This window comes from Xenopus laevis, chromosome 1L (assembly GCF_017654675.1).
Source record: "Xenopus laevis strain J_2021 chromosome 1L, Xenopus_laevis_v10.1, whole genome shotgun sequence".
Taxonomy (NCBI): domain Eukaryota; kingdom Metazoa; phylum Chordata; class Amphibia; order Anura; family Pipidae; genus Xenopus; species Xenopus laevis.
In genome coordinates this window covers 140,609,716-140,629,093 of record NC_054371.1, presented here as the reverse complement: position 1 = coordinate 140,629,093, position 19,378 = coordinate 140,609,716, and the positions used below count along the sequence as shown (strand labels likewise).

The 19,378-nt window shown below is 36.4% G+C and overlaps 1 protein-coding gene across 3 annotated transcripts in view; it reads left to right on the top strand.

Moving 5' to 3' along the window:
- Positions 1–8,510, top strand: part of trpm3.L (transient receptor potential cation channel, subfamily M, member 3 L homeolog) — a 152,369-nt gene extending 143,859 nt beyond the window's left edge. For 2 of the 3 annotated variants that reach the window (XM_041564224.1, XM_018258772.2), the window contains 4 exons: positions 1,172–1,322; positions 2,377–2,576; positions 3,689–3,821; positions 6,549–8,510. In XM_041564224.1, coding sequence (XP_041420158.1) covers positions 1,172–1,322; positions 2,377–2,576; positions 3,689–3,821; positions 6,549–7,998 — 1,934 coding nt within the window. In that variant the 3' untranslated portion in view covers positions 7,999–8,510. The remainder of the gene's footprint in view (positions 1–1,171; positions 1,323–2,376; positions 2,577–3,688; positions 3,822–6,548) is intronic. The other variant, XM_041564231.1, reaches the window with a different exon arrangement.
- The last annotated feature ends 10,868 nt before the right edge of the window (positions 8,511–19,378 follow it).

Here is a 19,378-nt window from a genome sequence, read left to right as displayed (position 1 = left end):
TCGTCTGTGGCATACCAGAAAGGGGTTCAATCAGATTAATTTTCAGCAAAATCATTTTACTGAGCCAATTGCATAGATTGCCTATAAACCCATGTTGTGGCAGCCATTGAGAATCATTAACATCATATCCAAATCATTGCAATGGCATTTGTCTTGGGTCTACAGATTACAGTCTATAGGCTTTCACAAAAAAATACATACCTTATACAAATATATATAAATACATATAAATAGTACTCCTTGAGAAAAAATATTTATAATCATGTTTTATGTTACTTTTTTTAGATTTTGACACATACGGGTAGTTTATGGCTCCATTTAATGAAGTTTAAACTTAAGAATATGCCAACTTTTTTGCAGCAACCTGTTTATTATTTGGTTTATGACAATCTGGAGCTGCAGGAATACTATATCCATAAAGTGGAATCAGCCCAGTTCTAAGTTAATTCTCTAACATTCCTGAAATCTGCATTCCCAGATCTTTAAAACACTTTCCTTTCCAAAATATCAGTGGTGTTGTGGAATAAATAATCAAAGGGATTCAAATAAGCTAAGAAAAAAACTTTAAACACAAAAGAAAAACCCTAATAAATAACATTTGAATCAATTTAAAGTGAACTTTAATATCGGGGCAGCTGTAAAGTATGAGACTTTGGACCCTACAAAGTATTATATATTGCTCTTCAGAGAACCAACCATGACAAATCATTGGTAATCATTACTAGTCATATGATGAAGTATTTCAAAATTGTTGACAAAAATAATATTTTTGTAAATATGCAAAGAAGCCTTCATTTGGTCAGTCATGATGAGGTGTGCATACACAGGGAAAGCCAGAGAAGGCTTGCACTATGATCAATTTCAAGTACACATTCTCACATAGAGAGATTTTTGCAGTCCCAATGGATACATCTGATCTTTTCCTGGGGGTTCATGATTATGTGTTTTGTAGAAACTAATTTTGTTCACGTATTCATTAATATCTGTCATTCATCTCATTCAAACGATATTGTGATTGGCACTTTGCAAATCCCACCAGTCACTGGCAAGTAATGAGTTGTGAAAAATGCATGATGAAAGCATGAATATATCAATAAGAGGGCAAAAATACATGAAGCTTGGGTGCTGCAAAAAAAATGACCTCCTACTTTTTTTTATCTTACTTTTCTAGCTCCTTGTGGATATAATGTAACTGGAGAGGATGGGAAAATAATTCAGCTTCCCCCCTGCAAAACAGGAGCATGGATTGTCCCTGCTATCATGGCTTGCTATTTATTAGTTGCCAACATTCTTCTAGTTAACCTCCTAATAGCAGTATTTAAGTAAGTTTTTCACCATATTTCCCTATTACAGTTATTGTACTATATGTTGGGTTGTATTTGGTTTATTTATACTTAAAGGACACCTGTCATCTGTTTTTTCCCCACCAGAGATGCAGGCATATAGAGCCTTAGGGGAAACAATATTTTTTCAAAAATAATAGTATGCCAGCGATAAGCCACCGGCACCAAGATTGAGCTCCCAGTGTGGGCTGCCATGTTATATAGCATGCATGCACATAATGAGCAAGTCTCCCCACTTGCTCATTATGTGCAAGCGTCTGATGTAGTTGCCTCAGAAGCTGACATCACATGCATGTGCATTTGGAGTAAATGGTGGCACTGGCTCAACAATGCAGCCCACATGGTGCAGGTGGCCTAGCGCTGGCAGGGGCAAATCTTCTGAAAAAAAACTATCAGCCTGCACCTCTTGTGGAGGAAATATTCAGACGACAGGTGCCCTTTAATGGATCTCTGGAAATGTAAACTTAATATCATATTGATAATTTCACAGTAAAAGAAATACAGATGAATCAGAATTTTATGTGACGTAATAACTTCTATACATCTTCAGTTCGACTAAAAAAAAATATTTGGACAACAAAATAGCAACATAGCACAATAAACATATTTTCTGGAATGGACACCTCCATATCCCCAAATTATTCTGCCCTAGGGAAGTGCCTTTGCTGCCTTCCCCTAATGTCAACCCTGCACTGGTGCACATTAACACCTATTTTAGCAAATAAGCCCCTTTAAGTAAGAGTTGCAGGGCCCATTCATAAATGCGATTTATTCTCCAACATGTGCCTTAAAGGCAACTTAATACTATGCCTCAGTGAGCCATGCAAAGGTAAAATAAAAAATACTGTTTACAGATATAACACATAGCAAATATATTTTTTATGTATATATATATATATATATATATATATATATATATATATATATATATATATATATATATATATATATATATATATATATATATATATATCTTCTTTCTGAGATCAGAAGTAAGGGTATGAGCTAACTAAATTTCTTCTTTCTTCCCTAGCAATACATTCTTTGAAGTCAAGTCTATTTCAAACCAAGTTTGGAAATTTCAGCGCTATCAGCTGATCATGGCATTTCATGAAAGGCCAGTCTTGCCTCCTCCTTTAATCATTTTCAGCCATTTTACAATGATCTGCAAGCATCTGTGCTGTCGGTGGAGAAAGCGTGAACTTGATCAAGATGAGAGAGACTATGGACTTAGTAAGCATTTCAATTACAGTAATGCCTTCCTTAGCATGGTAAAGCCCTGGCTACAATACACACATCACATATGTCACAAAATAAATTTAAATAAGATGCCAAGGTTATTATTATGTATACTAAAAATTCCTAATACAACTAATCCAATTAAGGATCGATCAATTCCTATAACTCCCTAAACATTTCGATAATTTATCAAACAAATTAGCACATCTGTTGCTGTTAATATCTATAAATATCGTAAAGGATTGGTTGGGATTCAATGGGTTAGGATCGTGCCATGGCAGAATTGGGCATGGTCTGGATGGATAATGCTTTAGATTGTAAGCCTTTTTGAGTAAGTCCTGCTGATTCTATTTTTTACTCTGTAACCCTTGTTTTTTAATTTATTCTAAGACCCCTTTACAGCACTGCAGGCCCTATATAAATAAATGATGATGATAAGAATGGAAAACTCATAAAGAGGCACATTTATCATGGGTCGAAAACTCCCATAAACTCCCATGAACTCGAAATTCAAAATCTATTAATAAAATGTAATTGTTAAAACTCGGATGAATAGAATTGACCCGAAAACTCGAACATTACATATTTTTTCCCTTTTAACCCCCATTTTCTCCTCTATAAATGATGAGGAATTATTTTTGTTTACAACTGCACTTTGAAACCAATATATGAAAGATACATTTTACACATCAAAATGTGTTCTGGTGAGATTTGTAGACTCTGTTAACTGCTGCCATTTACTGAGCCTAGCCTATTGTTTGTTTGATGTTTTCCATACACAATATGTGGGAAAGTAATCATTGTTAAAATGACCTTTGTGATAAAAAGAAAAGTAGATTGGGTAACATTTAGAATTACTTGATACTCATACTTTTATGTTGGTAAATGCACATACTCTATGTCCTACACTACACTATGTATTAAACAGATATGATACAGACACAATAGTTCCAAGGCTACTCCTTTATGGAAAATGTAGCCCATTAGTCTCCTATTAATGGCAGATTTAGTTGTCATTGTACAATGTACAGGTCTAGCCTTAACAATTTTGCAAAATATCAGCAAATACTAACAATATCCGTCTTTGTTTTTTTTCTGCTAACTAGAGTTATTTATAACAGAGGATGATCTGAAAAAAGTACATGACTTTGAAGAGCAATGCATTGAAGAGTATTTCAGAGAAAAGGATGACAGGTTTAATTCCTCCAATGATGAAAGAATTCGGGTAACAGCAGAAAGGTGAGTATTTTTCTCTCTTAACAAGAGGTTTAGCATAGTACAGATATGGGAATCTATTATATGGAATCCAACAAGCTCTACATTTCAGCAAAACCATTTCCCACAGTGTCCTGTTTAAAGCAAACAATTCTTCATTTTGTCTGTTTTGCTAATTCTCTGTATTTATACAACAGTACCTTTTACTTTATGATAACTAAGCTCTTGTAAATCTTATGTTGATGGCACAGCAACAATACTATTGTTTTTTCATATTTAAATTTTAAAGACATGTTGATCTACATTACAGAAAGACACATTGGGCCAGATTCAATTCAGTGAGAAAAAGTAATCCCATTGTTTATCACTTGAAAATTCATGGTTGAGATTCAGTTCAAGGAGAAAACCCTTTTAACCAATTTTAGTTCCAGTTTTTTCCCATAGACTTCAACAGAGCTTTCACGTTATAAACCATGAGATAAGTTTTTCTGAATTGAATTGCACTTTGAACTAAATTTCATCCATGACTTTTCACATGATAAATATTTTTCTCATTGAATTGAATCTGGCCATTTCTCTGGCAAACCGCAAAGCATTCTGGTTCTATACCTGTAATAATCAGGAAATAGTAGCTTGTTGAATATTGTTTGGCCTGGCTGCTTCATGGAATAAATGTGCCAATGCGGCAATTTTTCAGAGGGATATCTTTAATCTTAGTACTCTGTCCCCCAAATGTAATTAAAGGCACTAAGTTTGCCCAGAAGCAGTAACCCATAGCAACCAATAAGATGTTTGCTTTTAAACAGGTGACCAGTAAATGCTACCTTCTGATTGGTTGCTATCGGTTACTGCCCTTGAGCAAACTTAGTGTCTTTTATTACATAACCTCCCGTATCTCACTCAGTTTTTGGTAGGCTCACTAAGTCCCCTTCCCTTCAGCTTACAAAGTATAGTTGCCTGAAAATGCAGAATACTAACTGTTTTGGCCAATTTAAAAACAATTTGATGCAAAAAGTCAACAGAGCAACCAGTTCCTTCTCTATGTGCAATATATACATAGATATATGAAAATACACTGGTATTTGTAAACTATTCTCACTATATAAAAGCTTAGATATGGAGTAATGACATACTTCAAAAGAATGCACTGGAATGAACTGCCATTTGTTTTAATATTAAACATGCATACATTTCCACATTTGCCAATATCTAAATTCCTTTAAAGCAAATTAATTATTTATCAGTTCTCGTGTATACAGGTACCTTGTCTTAATTTAGTTTTATTTGGCAGTTAGGGCAGTAGCCTACAAGTAAATTTGTCGCCTAGGATTCTTTATGCTCGACTGTGGGCGGCAAATCAATGGAAAACGTGTCTCCATTGGAAATAACCGCTGGCGGTAAAACCAACATAGCCTGCCTGCTCAGGCCAGGGCTTGCACAAAATGGACCCTTAACACATGGCTGCACAGGGCTTTATACTTTAGAACAGTGTCATCTACTGGCCGGGCACTAGGTAAACTACAGGGTGTATAGCTTTAGGCAGGATAAGGAAACAGGCCCCCCTCCTAACTGTATTTTAGGACCCAGTTAGGCATCAATAAAACTAGGGGACTTTCTGATAAATAATACTGGGAGACTACAGTCCCCTACACTCACATTATTAACTGTTGCAAATGTAGCTCAATTGCATAACTGATCGTGTTTCTTTGGAAAATACAGTTGTGATCTGCTTTTTACCCCATGTTCCATTCTATCCTCCTTAAAGGAAAACTATACCCCCCAAACAATGTAGGTCTCTATTAAAAGATACTGAGTAAAACAGTTCATGTGTAAAACCCTGCTTCATTTAAATGAACCATTATCATAATAATATACGTTTTTAGTAGTATGTGCAATTGGGTAATCATAAATAGAAAATTGCCATTTTAAAAAATACGGGCCGCCTCCTGAGATCGTAAGATTCACTGTGCACACAAACAAACCACATGTAAGGTCACATGAGCCAATGAACAGACAAGAGTTCTGCCTTTTGCTTCATCACTTCTTCCTGTTACAGTTAGTGTTGTAGTATTTCTGGTCAGGTGATCTCTGAGGCAGCACAGATAGAGTCACGAAATGGTGGTTCAAGGCAAGAGATGTAAAAGGGCAATATTTATGTAAATATATATTCCAGTTTGGTAAGATTCTTTAATATGTCATTCAATTTGATATACAGTAAACTATCTGTTGCTTTAGTATTCGTTTTGGGGGTATAGTTTTCCTTTAAGCCCATTCCCCATATTCTACTCATTATTATGCTTTTTTCCTTATTTGACAATCATTGCTTTCATCCAACTACTATTTACTATAATAACAAAAGCCTCCATCCCCACTTCTGGAATCAAAGTTCAGTGCATGAACAATCTCTTTCCATACAAGGTGAGCCACTGCAAAACACACTGGCTCACTGAAATAAGCTGGAGTGAGAGTAAGCTCCTTTCTGCAGTGCAAGTGAATAGTAATGAACAGTACATAACGTGGATTCTGCTTTGGTGTAATTTATTGTAACATGTAGCTGAATGTCCTGACACCATGTGTGGGAAAGAGATGAGTTGTGGCCTTATTATAGCAAAGGGGTATAGACATTTAAACAAAGCTGCTCTTACGATTTTATGCCTGAGGTTCCTGCCTTGTCTTTGACCAGGGAATGCATAGCCTATGTGTGCTGCAAGTAAACACAAAGGTTATAACAAGAATCATTTTACATTTTAGGGTGGAAAACATGTCAATGAGACTGGAGGAAGTGAATGAGCGGGAACATTTTATGAAGGCATCACTTCAGACAGTAGATATCCGGCTTGCTCAGTTGGAGGAAATGCTAGGAAGAATGGCTACAGCAATGGAACGACTCACTGGAGTGGAAAGAGGTGAAACAAATAAAGCAAGGTCTAGAACATCTTCAGACTGCACAGATGCAGCATATATTGTAAGACAGAGCAGTTTTAATAGCCAAGAAGGAAATACATATAAACTTCATGACATAATAGATCCTGTAGGAGAGGAGCCATTGTCTCCTACATCCCCCAATCTTACACCCCGCATGAGAAGTCAGTCTTTTTATGCTCCAAATTTGAGAGACAAAGGTGGCATTGAACGTTTTGAAGGGTTTTTTAAGGAAAGAACCTTAAATCTACACAGAGCTATAAGCTCCCATTCAATATCTAAAGATACAAAACCCCCTCCTTCCCCTTTAAACTCTTTGTCAGTTGTGCCAGATTCCAGGAGGCCTTCATCTTGCATAGACATATATGTTTCAGCTATGGATGAGGCACAGTTTTGTCTAGAACCTGGTGAGAGCTCAATGAATGTAGCTTGCACTGGAGACCCAATGGTGGATATAGGTTCAATAGGACAAGGCTGCAGCTCTTCAACACACTGTGGTAGAAGTTGCAGTAGAAACCCTAGCTATGAGGAAAGCATCCCGATGGATACATTTACATATCCTCAAGAAATTGCAGGTATTCCAATCAGCCAAAACCCTTGGGATACAGATTCTCCCCTATGTCATACATTAGAGCGCTCCAAAAGTAGTCGCTTTCTGGCCACTTCACCATTTATCTTAGAAGAAACACCTATTGTGAAGTCTCAGACTTTTATGTTCTCTCCTTGTCGAAGCTACTACAGCAATCTTGGAGTACCAGTAAAGACTGCGGAATACACAAGTATCACAGACTGTATAGATACGAGATGTGTCAGCAATACACCACAGGCCACAGCAGAAAGGTCTACATCTCCTGGGTTTGTGCGAGAAAAAGTAGAAGAATTAAGCAGCTGTCACCCAGAGAGAGAAGCTGAGCTTAGCCATCCAAGCTCAGACAACGATGACAACGATGCAGAGGTGAAAAACAAGTGTACATTGACCTCCTTATCTGCTCATGAAAGTAGCTCTTCAAGAACACTTTTCAACAATATATCATTCCCAAAAATAGAGCGGGCTAACAGTTACTCGGCAGAGGAACCCAGTATGACATACTCACACACAAAGAAAAGCTACTCAATAAGTGACAAACTAGATAGGCAGCGTACCACTGCAAGCCTTAGAAATCCATTCCAAAGGAGTAAGTCTTCTAGACCCGAAAGTCGAGGGGATAATCTGTCCATGAGGAGACTCTCAAAAACATCAGCCTTCCGTAGCTTTGAAAGTAAGCATAGCTACAGTTAAAGAAAAAGAAGGCTTGGCAATGTAGGAAAGAGGTTAAATCATTGAATCTAAATACACAATTTTTTTTCCATATACAACAAAATAAAATCACAATGCAGATTATTGGGCCAAAGCAATTGCTGATACTAGTCATCTACTTTGCAGTATCTGCTTCTGATGGACCAGATACTGATTCAGCTGTATTTATATGCATTTTATTATTACAAACCTATCAAGATTTTCTTTGCCATGTTCAAAACGGCTACCACTCTTCATTGGTTGGATTCATTTGCAAAAATAGACAAGCCCTGCTTTTATATCAGCTCCATGCTATGACAACAATCAACGTTTTATGTATTCCACAACAGTAGGTCTCAGGTCTTGAATCCTGCTATGCCAACGTGACTAATATTCATCATGCTGGATGGACAAAGTGACTTTGCCATGAACAGTGTCTCTTCTGTATTATCTTCCAATCTTCCAGTGCCACAAAATAGTTATTTTATTCAGCATAAATATAATTGAAACCTGAAGGGAAGACGTGTCTTTTGTATTGCAATACAAGAATAGAATATCTATAGGAAGCATATCCAAATGAACATTCTTGTTTTTAATGGGGAATCCAGTACAGTGGAGTAAGCTCAGGATGAATGTAATTTAATGGTTTATTGTTATATATTTATTTTTCTACCAGGTGTTGTCAATGCAGTTGCCTCAGTAAACGCATGCTTTGAGAGCAGTGACAATAACAAGCTGATACGCTTTGTGAGAGTGTTGTTTCAGTGTTCTCAGTATTCTAATTCCTACTCTGTAATCACTGCCAGATCATTCTTACTCCTCTAGCAGCACATTGAGCCTATTACAGAAACATGAGTAGTAATTTGTGATTACTTTTATTTCAAAATCTTTTTAAGCACTGATGTTGGCATTGCCCTATGTAAATACATACAACTGATATTGTGTTAATATATAATATGTCATGAGCAGAAACGTTTTCCAAGGGATTTAGGCCTAAACAGTGTACGAAATGACGTGGGAAAAACCTATTGATGCAACTTTGGTATAAAACATTATAAACACATGCAAAGAATGAATGACAATCTTGTGTTCTTTTTCAGTTTTTTTGTTTATTCAAAATATAATAGAATTGTTCAACAAAACAAATCTTTGTTATTCTTAATTAATAAATGAGTTCACTATTTGCCCATAATATTCGGATGCATATACTTCCTACAAAAAGGGACCATGGGAGTCATGTACTATTAATGGGTGCCTTAAAGTGCCATACACAGCAATTATACTTAGATTGCCTTGTGTAGTACATGTAAGGTGCAACGGCAAGCCCTGTACTTTGGATATGTTATTGACCATTGACAAGCTGGATAGTATAGGGCTCTCTTTTTGCATTGCACCTATGCATGCAAAGATTTTGTGCAAGCAAATTCGTTTGAAAGTGAAGGATATATATATATATATATATATATATATATATATATATATATATATATATATATATATATGTAGATATATATATATATATATATATATATATATGTGGATATATATATATATATATATATATATTTTTTTTTTTTTTAAATATTGGCCCAGATAATATGACAATGCTATAGGTAGCGGTCAAGGGATCTCATAAAAATCTCTTGATGGGTCACATCTGATCTAGTTAGGCAGCAACATATATACAATTCCATCAGTTTTCTTTTCATAATGATGCCAGGTTATAAAACGGTTGGTTACCATGGTATACAATCTATTTCATAAGCCCTAAATGCACAAAACGCATACAGTGTTTTTTAGGAAACATTAACTTCTTGTATTTCCTCCTTGGCTCTGCAGCTTTTTTTGCTGTTTTTTTTTTTTTTTATTACTTTTTTGTTCTGTTTTTGCAGATGAGCTTTTAGCTATTTCAGCCCAAATCAAATCAAACTGTGATGTGTGCAATTTTCTGGGCGAGTCGACGTTATGCAGTGACATAGGCAAAGTTTATTTCAGTTCAGTTAGCCATCACAATAAGCAAACAGACGATGGCATTCATTATTGTAAATGCAATAGATCGGTAAAAGCTAACAGCGAGTCCATTAAGCATTATTACGTACTACCCTGATGATAGCTACATTCAGGCCATTATTGTGTGATACAAATAGCAGTGTCGGGGGGAATGTAACAGCAAGAGCAAAATTTGGCCAAGTCTAGCCATTGCTCTGTCAAATCTTTAACCCTTTGAGATCTATAAGAATATAATTGAAGCCCTACTTTGTAATTATATCACAAAACTCACACTACACTCCCTACACTGCTCCCCAATGTTACTGATAACATCAAGGAACATTAAATGTGTATTCTTTATAAGTCTCATTTTATAGGAGTTTTTGGATGAATGAATGCTATTTCACCCATGCCTAAATGAGTCTGGCCCCTTAGTGTTAACTATTTTCTGCTTGCATTGATTCCTATTAGATCACAAGAAAAATAAGGTTAAAGCACACACTTGTGAAGCAAATATAATGGGTTACTTGCATCTGTAATTTCTTAAGCTGTTTCAACATTTCTGGTCACATTTTTAGTTTAGACATAAATGCATAGCCTGCTACGCATGTGACTAGTACCTATTTGTAGTCATGTGACATTTATTTTAGAAAGAGAAACATCAGGGCTGCCACATAATGATGAGTGTTGTGAACAGAATAACAACGAAACAAAAAAACAACAACAAAGAAATGCAAACAACATTCCACCGTTTAAAAACATTTTAATGTAACCTGACAAATGTATGAAACATAAAACTAATCCACATTGTGTCAGCTTGATAATAAAGGTACAAAGAATTATAGAAATATAACAAAGACGTTGACAGCTGTAACAGCACTTACAGTATTGTACACCTCTAACTAACAATGAAAATTGTTCAGCAACATAATGATTAAAAGAGTTCTAGACCAAAACAAGCTAAAAGCAGATCATTTACTATTTCAAGCCTATAAAAGTGCCTAAGCACATTTATAGAATAATTACATAAAAAAGTATATTTTTGGGAAAAAAAGTTCTGTTAAATAAAAATGTTGCCAACGTATTTTCCAACAGCTGCTTTTATACTTTTTTTTTAAAAGAACCCCTTAAAATGCTGTAAAAGGTTATTTTACTCTGTCTTCCTTAAAATGGACATCAAGTCAGCAACAGCTTTCTCTGGGTTATAAAGTTCACTTCAAGAAAAACCAAAAACATCTAAAATAAAGTTGATAAAATACTGTATGTGCAGGTATTTATCAATACGGATTTGATATTCAGATCTGAAGGTCTTCCTTCTTTTTTTTACACAATAGTGTCTATGAAAATGAGTAAGTTCTCATATGTAGAGAGGAATATTCTCATGCGTGCCACAGATATTGGATTCTGTGCTCCAGCTAGTGTCACTTGGGGTCAGTTAGTAGCCTGATGTGACATTTGAATCATTTCTTACTCCAATTAGGAGCAAGAACATTAGGTGCTGCATTGTGTGCTTAGGGATTTGGACAGCCAACTGGGAGTCAGGATGTCACTAATAATGTTCAGGCACATGTACTTGCTAATTTTAGAAAACAGTTGTTCAGTTTGACAATAAGCTTGTACTATCAAACCCACTTAAATGGCTCAAGCATACAGTCAAACCTCCGCCACCACAAAGTACTACCAAAGAGGAAGGGTAATTTGGTCTTAAACTACTGAAGCACAGTTTATTAATGAAACATAGAAACAGAGGCAGGTTCATTAACACTATTTGGCTTCACGTGGAAGGAGTACATTTTTAGTCTGTAGAGTAGAAAACCTAATAATTGTAATTCTCAAAGCTACAAAGTTGCAAATTATTTCTCCAAGTGGAAGGTGGCAATAGACACACAGATCCTATCGTACGAATCAAGGATTCGTACGATTTTCAGATTGTGTGTGGCGTGTGCCGACATGTTTTGTCTGGCGGAGATCGGTCATTTGGTCGATCGGTCAGGTTTGATTTTGACCCGACCGATCCCGCCGGAGCCCACGGCACATCGTAATCGGATCGTTCGGCCATGTGGCCGAACAATCAGATTACACCCGATATAGCCATGTTTGTTAATGGCATATCGGGGAAAGATCCGCTCGTTTGGCGATGTTGCCAAATGAGCGGATCTTTGCATCTATGGCCACCTTTAGGGTACTCAAGGTTTGCAGAGTAGGGATGAGGTGATGCCTCTCCTGCAACTCCCACAATGGAAACAGCACCTGTGGTAACAGGACTGGCCACGTGGAGGAGTGGCAGAAGTGCTATAGTAGGAAAAGACTTCCAAAACACGGGATCCGGGGGTAAACAGAAGCAGTATCAGGTACAGGCAGAGGTCAGAGGCTGGTGGCTGGTACAGGCCGAAGGTCAGATCAGGAACACAGTCAGACAAATCCAAGAGCAGGCTGGGTCAAAATGAGCAGGAACAACAAGATGAAGACTCAGTTGGGTTCATTAATAAACTTTGTGCAGGGCAGATTGGTTCTCACAATGAATATATTTGCCCTGTGCATGGTTATATTTCTAAAGCTGAATAAGTGTGGTGCAAACAGAATTGCAATTTTTTTTTTCACAATGTGAATGTCTATAAGAGTTTATTAAATATGTCAAAAATCCCAAATATTTATGTGCACACTTGTGAATTACGCCACAACTTTGGCGGCTGAGAAAATATTTGCATAAGTTTTGAAAATTGCGAATTTAAGTTACTGTCAATGATATATTTGTGCACAACAGCCTCGTGGGCGACCTCACGCGAACACTTGTCTCATTTGCGAGCCATTTGCGAAAATTTATTCACAATGCGAATTCGCAAAAACCAGAAAGACGGGCAGAGCAGTGAAATATATTAGCGTTCAGGAAAAAGCATGGGCAATACAACCATATGTGAATAAATATGCGCTGCACAAACATTATAAATGACCCCCAGTGTCACGCTGGAGAGCTACGATCACTTCGCAAAGCACACAAGTTCTGAGTATCTATTTAAGATCAACGCAAGCCAAAAAGGTCTTTCCCCAACTTTGGGCCAGATTCAATTCAGTGAGAAAAAGTTATCTCATGGTTTATCACATGAAACTCATGGACGAGATTCAATTTGAGGAGAAAAAACTTTTCGCCAAATTCAGTTCCAGTTTTTTCCATAGACTTCAATAGAGTTTTCACATCATAAACCTTGAAATAAGTTTTTCTGAACTGATTGGCATCTCAAATTGAATCTCACCCATTACTTTTCTCGTGATAAACCTTTTCTCACTGAATTGAATATGGCCTATTATCTGTTACAACCCTAATGCCTGCATTAGCTGACTCAACTATTTCAAATGACTGGATTTTACCATATAACTGATATTTTTTCACACTATTTTTGTACTGACTAGGTTTCTCAGCTTGTCAACAGTGTCCTGTGCAGTTCAAGATACAGGAAGGCCATCTCACATAGGCTTCATTTTAAGCAAATAATTCGGGGCACATTTACTAAGGGTCGAATTTTGAATTCGACCAGCGATTGAAAAAATTCGATAGTCTAAGTTTTTTTTGTTTAAATTTAGCTGTTTTCGATCGAATCGAACGATTTGAACGATCGATTGAACGATTTTCAAAAAAAAAACTTTGACTTCTAAAAACTTAGCCAAATATTGGCTATAGGTTCTAGGAGGTCCCCATAGGCTAACATAGCAATTCGGCAGGTTTAAGGTGGCGAAGTGTCGAATTTGAAGTTTTTTAAATAGACAGTACTTTGATTTTCGAATGGTTTGATTTTCAATTCAAATCGAATTTATTCGATGGTCGAAGTACCCAAAAATTACTTTGAAATTCGAAGTTTTTGAATTCGAAAATTCACTTTGAATTCACTTCGACCCTTAGTAAATGTGCCCCTTGAAGTTTTAAAAAATTATTTCCTTTTTTCCTCCGGAAAAATATACCAGTACTGTGTAATTGCTCTCACCTAAGACATATTTAATCATTACTGGAGTCAAAAAATCCTATTGGGTTTAATTAATGCTTAAGTTAGTTTCTTAGTAGACTTGGGGTATGAAGAACCAAATTACAGACAGACCCCTTATCTGGAAAAACCCATGAACTGGGTATTCTTGATAACAGGACATAAACCTATACCTATTTAATGAGTTTGAACAATTGAATCACCTTTTCCATCAAATCTAGATTGAAATCTGTACTATACCACACCCAACATATTAACCTGCAAAATACATTCTATAGATTTTGGAGCCTTTAATGAGCCTCCATAGAACAGAACAGGGAAATATCCAGCCTTTGGAGAAGAATGTTTTTATTCTGCTTTGTGGATTAAACCAAGTGGTTAGAAGCAGGAGGACCCACTGACACCTGTGGGTGTTTTCCTGATATTCCAGTGGGTCAGTCCGACACTGGGGGTGCCCAAGTATATTTGGCAACTGTAAACTACACAGCAACACCTGAGTTAGAGATATCAGCCAGCTCAAAAAGGAGATTTTTTAAAAACGTAACAACCATTAAAAAGTATTTTGACACATAGTCTATGGAATCTTTTTTTTTCATTTGAACAGAAGACTCGGGGCACGTTACAGAGTGCAAAGAGCAAATCGAGTTACATTAATACAGTATGCTGACATTTTGACAATAGTTTGGTTATATGAGCTGGAAAGTATATGCCTACATTTGCCTATGATATATTTCAAGAATGCTTGTCTCGTTTGTGAAAAGAACTTAAATTAAGTGCCAGAGAAAGCAAACACATAGCCTTATGGGAAAATACTTCTTAAAAAAATCACCTGCATTTTTATAGCAATTCAATTTTTGCATCTGATTTTATAAATGTTCTCTAGCACCGTATAACTGTAAGGGAGCCAAAGGATTTTAGGGTACAGTGCGACCTTCACATACTTAATGTGGATAATTTCATAAGCTGCAGCTGAACTGCCACTCATGGAACATTCTTTACTGGTTTTATAAGTTATAACTATTGGGGTGCTTACTGGAGTTACAGAATACAATGGCTATACTATATGTATTTTACTTATCCATATGCAAATAATAGACCCCCTCTGACGTAAATCAGATCTGCATTGTGCACTCATACTAAAGGCCTAGATATGTACTCTACCTAACAGAAGTAGATTTGTATGTGCTTATCAATACATCACTCCAAAAAAATGGAAAAACTTTGTTCACAAAGCATTATTTTTTTTTTTTGAATTTTTGAGCCTTGCTCGTTTAATTTAATTAATGTATAATTGTCTCAATTTTTTTTTTGTAATTCTTATTTTTTACCACTATTGGAACCATCTTTATACTTTATCTATAGACAAAATCTACTCATGAATGGGCAAAAAGAATAGGTGCATACATTCATAATTTGTAAGACATCAATGCAGTCTTTGAGTGCCCGTTAAAGGAGAAATAACCCCTAAAAATTAATATGGCTAATAATGCCATGTTTCATATACCCGACGTATTGCACCAGACTAAAGTTTCAGCTTCTCAATAGCAGCAATGATCCAGGACTTCAAACTTGTCACAGGGAGTCACCATCTTGGAAAGTGTCTTTGACACTCACATGCTCAGTGGGCTCTGAGCAGCTATTGAGAAGCTAAATTTAGGGATTGTCACAAATTATCAAGCAGAAAATTAGTTTGGCCTGTAATATAAACTGATGCTACAGGGCTGATTATTACATTCTGATGCTAATTGCACTGGTTTATGTGCTGCCTTGTAGTAATTATCTGTATTAATTACTAATCTGCCATATATTGTGACATTTATATTTTGTATGTTTAGTATATTGTGTGTTGATCCCTAAGCTCAGTAAGTGACAGTAGCACAGAGCATGTGCAGTGAATCAACAGAAAAGAAGATGGGGAGCTCCCGGGGCATCTTTGGAGACACAGATCTTGAATGATTGTGGTTGCCTTGGGCTGGTACAGAAGCACAAAACATGTACAACATTTCTAGCTACTTCTTTAGTTAGTCTTTAGTTCTCCTTTAACAAGTTTTGGATCAATTTTCCCATGTACAGTATGTGGCATGAATACTGTATATCTATATCTATGGCTCAAAATACTGTGCCAGGCCCTTAATTTGTATTGACTCATAATATTTTAGTATCTTAATTCTTATTCTTTTTCCTAAAAAAAAAAAAAAAGACAATTAAGGCCTAGATGATGGCTGGCCACAACTGTTAACATATGGTTCTGGTAATTACAAATGGAATAGCTGGCCCACATACAACAATATTCTCCAGGCAGAACTTTCCTTTTTCCATTGAACTGGCAGTGATATGTGATTACATCAGCAAAGTTTACCCCAATCCAATGTTTTTCTTCTTCCATCCGTTCCAACCAAAGTTAACTGCTGGTTGGCTGAGACGCATTACCAATCCTTGGCTATATTAGATAATGACACTCAAATGTTGAGACAAGTTGGTCCCATGGTTCCACTGGACCGCATGAAATAGACTTCCTTTTGTAAATTGAAAGCTGAAAAAAAACCCATGTCTTATTAAATTGTGATGAAGCAGCAACATTATGGGAGTTAACCAAGGGTGATCTTTGTTATTCTGAAGACAAATCTTTAGTTGCCAGTGCTCCTATGTTGATCCTGATATTGAAGCAATGTTTCAGTGTGTCTGATATTTTACAGTGCCCTTCAACACAAGGAGAACATTTGCTGCTATTACTGTCTAAGACAGTGTGTTTGCAATACAATAAAATATATACAGTACAAATTCAGCTATAATGATGACCAGTAGCTTTTACATAAAAGGGAAATCAATAGGATGTTTTAAATACAATCCTTTACAATTGTTTCTATTGTTTTTGTGTTAATATTTATATGTATATATACACTAGAGCTTTCCAGCATGTGTCCCTTCTGCTTTTGTTATTCTACTGCCCCGGCATCTTTTGCATATTGGGGGTGTAGTCTAAAAAGTAAGGAGAGGGGGCACAATTTGGGTATTCCTGATATACAGTTATTCCACACAGCAGGCTGTGCCATGGGTGCCATATTGCTGTTTTATCTAATAAAAGACAGAAAAGTATGGGCAAGTTTTAAATCGCTTTATGGATGCAGTGTAAATATCTTCTCTTCAGTGGAATAACTAAAATTGTTTACTGGATTCACAATGCACTTTTAGTTTGTGTGTTTAGAAATAAAAAAAAAATACTGCTGTGATCATTTCTGAAATTATGTAACAAATAATTTGCAATAAAAGGGACATGGATAAAAAATGCCTTTGTGTGTGTGTTTTGAAGCATGATCTACAATAAACAATAAATAACATTACTACTGTGTACATAATAATTAGGGACCATGTGGTAAAAGCAAGATGAAGATTAATGAAGTTTAAATAGATAGTAACAGCTGCATTGGCTCCCCAGGCTATGCCGTAAGCTTTTTATTTTGTTCCAAACCACAGAGCAGACCCTTACTGTTTGCAGGAATGATTTCTGCTTTCTAGTGTTGGGGGTCTTTTTCCTCAGTAGCACAGGCTGGGATTTGAGCTCATCTTTGACCAGCTGGAAATCCTCCTATCTGTAAAAGCTGCCAACCTTTGCAAACAAAGAATTCCTACCCTATGACAGACTGCAGAGCAAAAGCACATTATACATATACACAGTATCTCAAATTGGACTTCTAAGCACTTCCACCTTCAGTTTTTAAACATTTTAATACAGGGTCTGACTGGGGGGCCCACCGGGACCACGGTAGAAGACGCCTGGTGCCAAGCGCATGTGCAGAAGCCGGTGCGCAGATGGCGCTGCGCGGCACATTAAAAAAAATCTGTTTTCAGGAGATCTGGAGAGTCTGGCCCGGCGGGGACCCATAAAGGGTCGGGCCCACCGAGTATTTTCCCGGTGTCCCGCCGGGCCAGTCCAACACTGTTTTAATATATTTAAAGGGATTCTGTCATGGAAAAACATATTGTTTACAAAACACATCAGTTAATAGTTTCCTCCAGCAGAATCCTACATTTTTTTCAAAAGAGCTAACACATTTTTATATAGTTAATTTTGAAATCTAACACGGGGCTATGTATGTTGTTCATTTTCCAGGTGCCCTCGGTCATGTGACTTGTGCTCTGGTAAACTTTAGTCACTGTTTCCTGCAGCACTACAAGTTGGAGTGATTTCACCACTTCCTTTTCTCCCCCATCAGCCCATCATCAGAACAATGGGAATGTAACCAGATAACAGCTCCCTAACACCTGCATTGCTAAAAATGCTTCCATGCCCCATATAGTGGTAGATATGAGAACAGCACTCTATAGTATAAATCCAAGTCTGGCTAACCAAAGTTGTGACTCCTTGAGTTACATTGAAAAGGAAAAACAATAGTTTATCTTAAAGCAGTTCCATTGTTATGTGCTGTTCCATTGTGATGTGCTGGCTCTTTCTGAAAGAACATGACCAGGTACAATGACCTGAGATGGCTTCATACACACCAATATTACAACTAACAAAAATTACATTTATTGGTTCAAGAGCAACATTTTAAATGGTAGAATGAATTACTTACAATGTACACAGTGTCCTTTAGTAATAAAAACGATACCATAAAAATCATGACCTAATCCTTTTAAGAGTACCATTGAAACCAAATAAACCAAGCAGCAAGTAGCATTTATTAGTTACCTGCTTAAAGCAAAAGTTACATTTGCTATGGATTTCTAGACTGGTGTAAACTGTGCAGCATTTATGACATTACTAATAAATGTTTTTCAAGCCACCATGTGTAACATTGGCCTCATATAATTATACATGGTAATCAAATATCACCCTTAAAAACCTCTTGCCTGGCCTTTCTTCCTTACTAATATCTTCCATGTCCTCTTCTCTTTACATTACTTCAGTAGACAAGTGCAGGTTTGAGTGCTGCATATTCTTGATAAAACCAAAACAACACTTTGTTAAAAGTAAGAATTACCCTCATGGGAATTTATACCCTTTTTAATACAGGTATGGAAACTATTATCTGGAATGCTTGGGAACCTGGGGTTTTCCATATAAGGGATCGTTATGTAATCTACAAAAGGTAAATCTGCTAAAAGAAAATAAAATTTAAACATTAAAGGGCAGATTTATCAAAGGTTGACCTGGAATGGCCTCCAAACTTGAATGGTATCTTATTTAAGAATAAACGTGAACGTCTAAAATTCGAACGAATATTACCAAACTGAAAACTCTAATCCAATTCAAAACGAATTCCAACGGATGTCAGGAAGGCTATTAATGTCTTCAAATGTCAACAGACCTCTGCTATTGACTCCTACATGAAATTGTCAGGTTTTAGGTAGCGAACTATCCACTTGCAGGGTCGATATATGATAAATCTCAAATTCGAGTTTGGATTTTTTGACCAAAA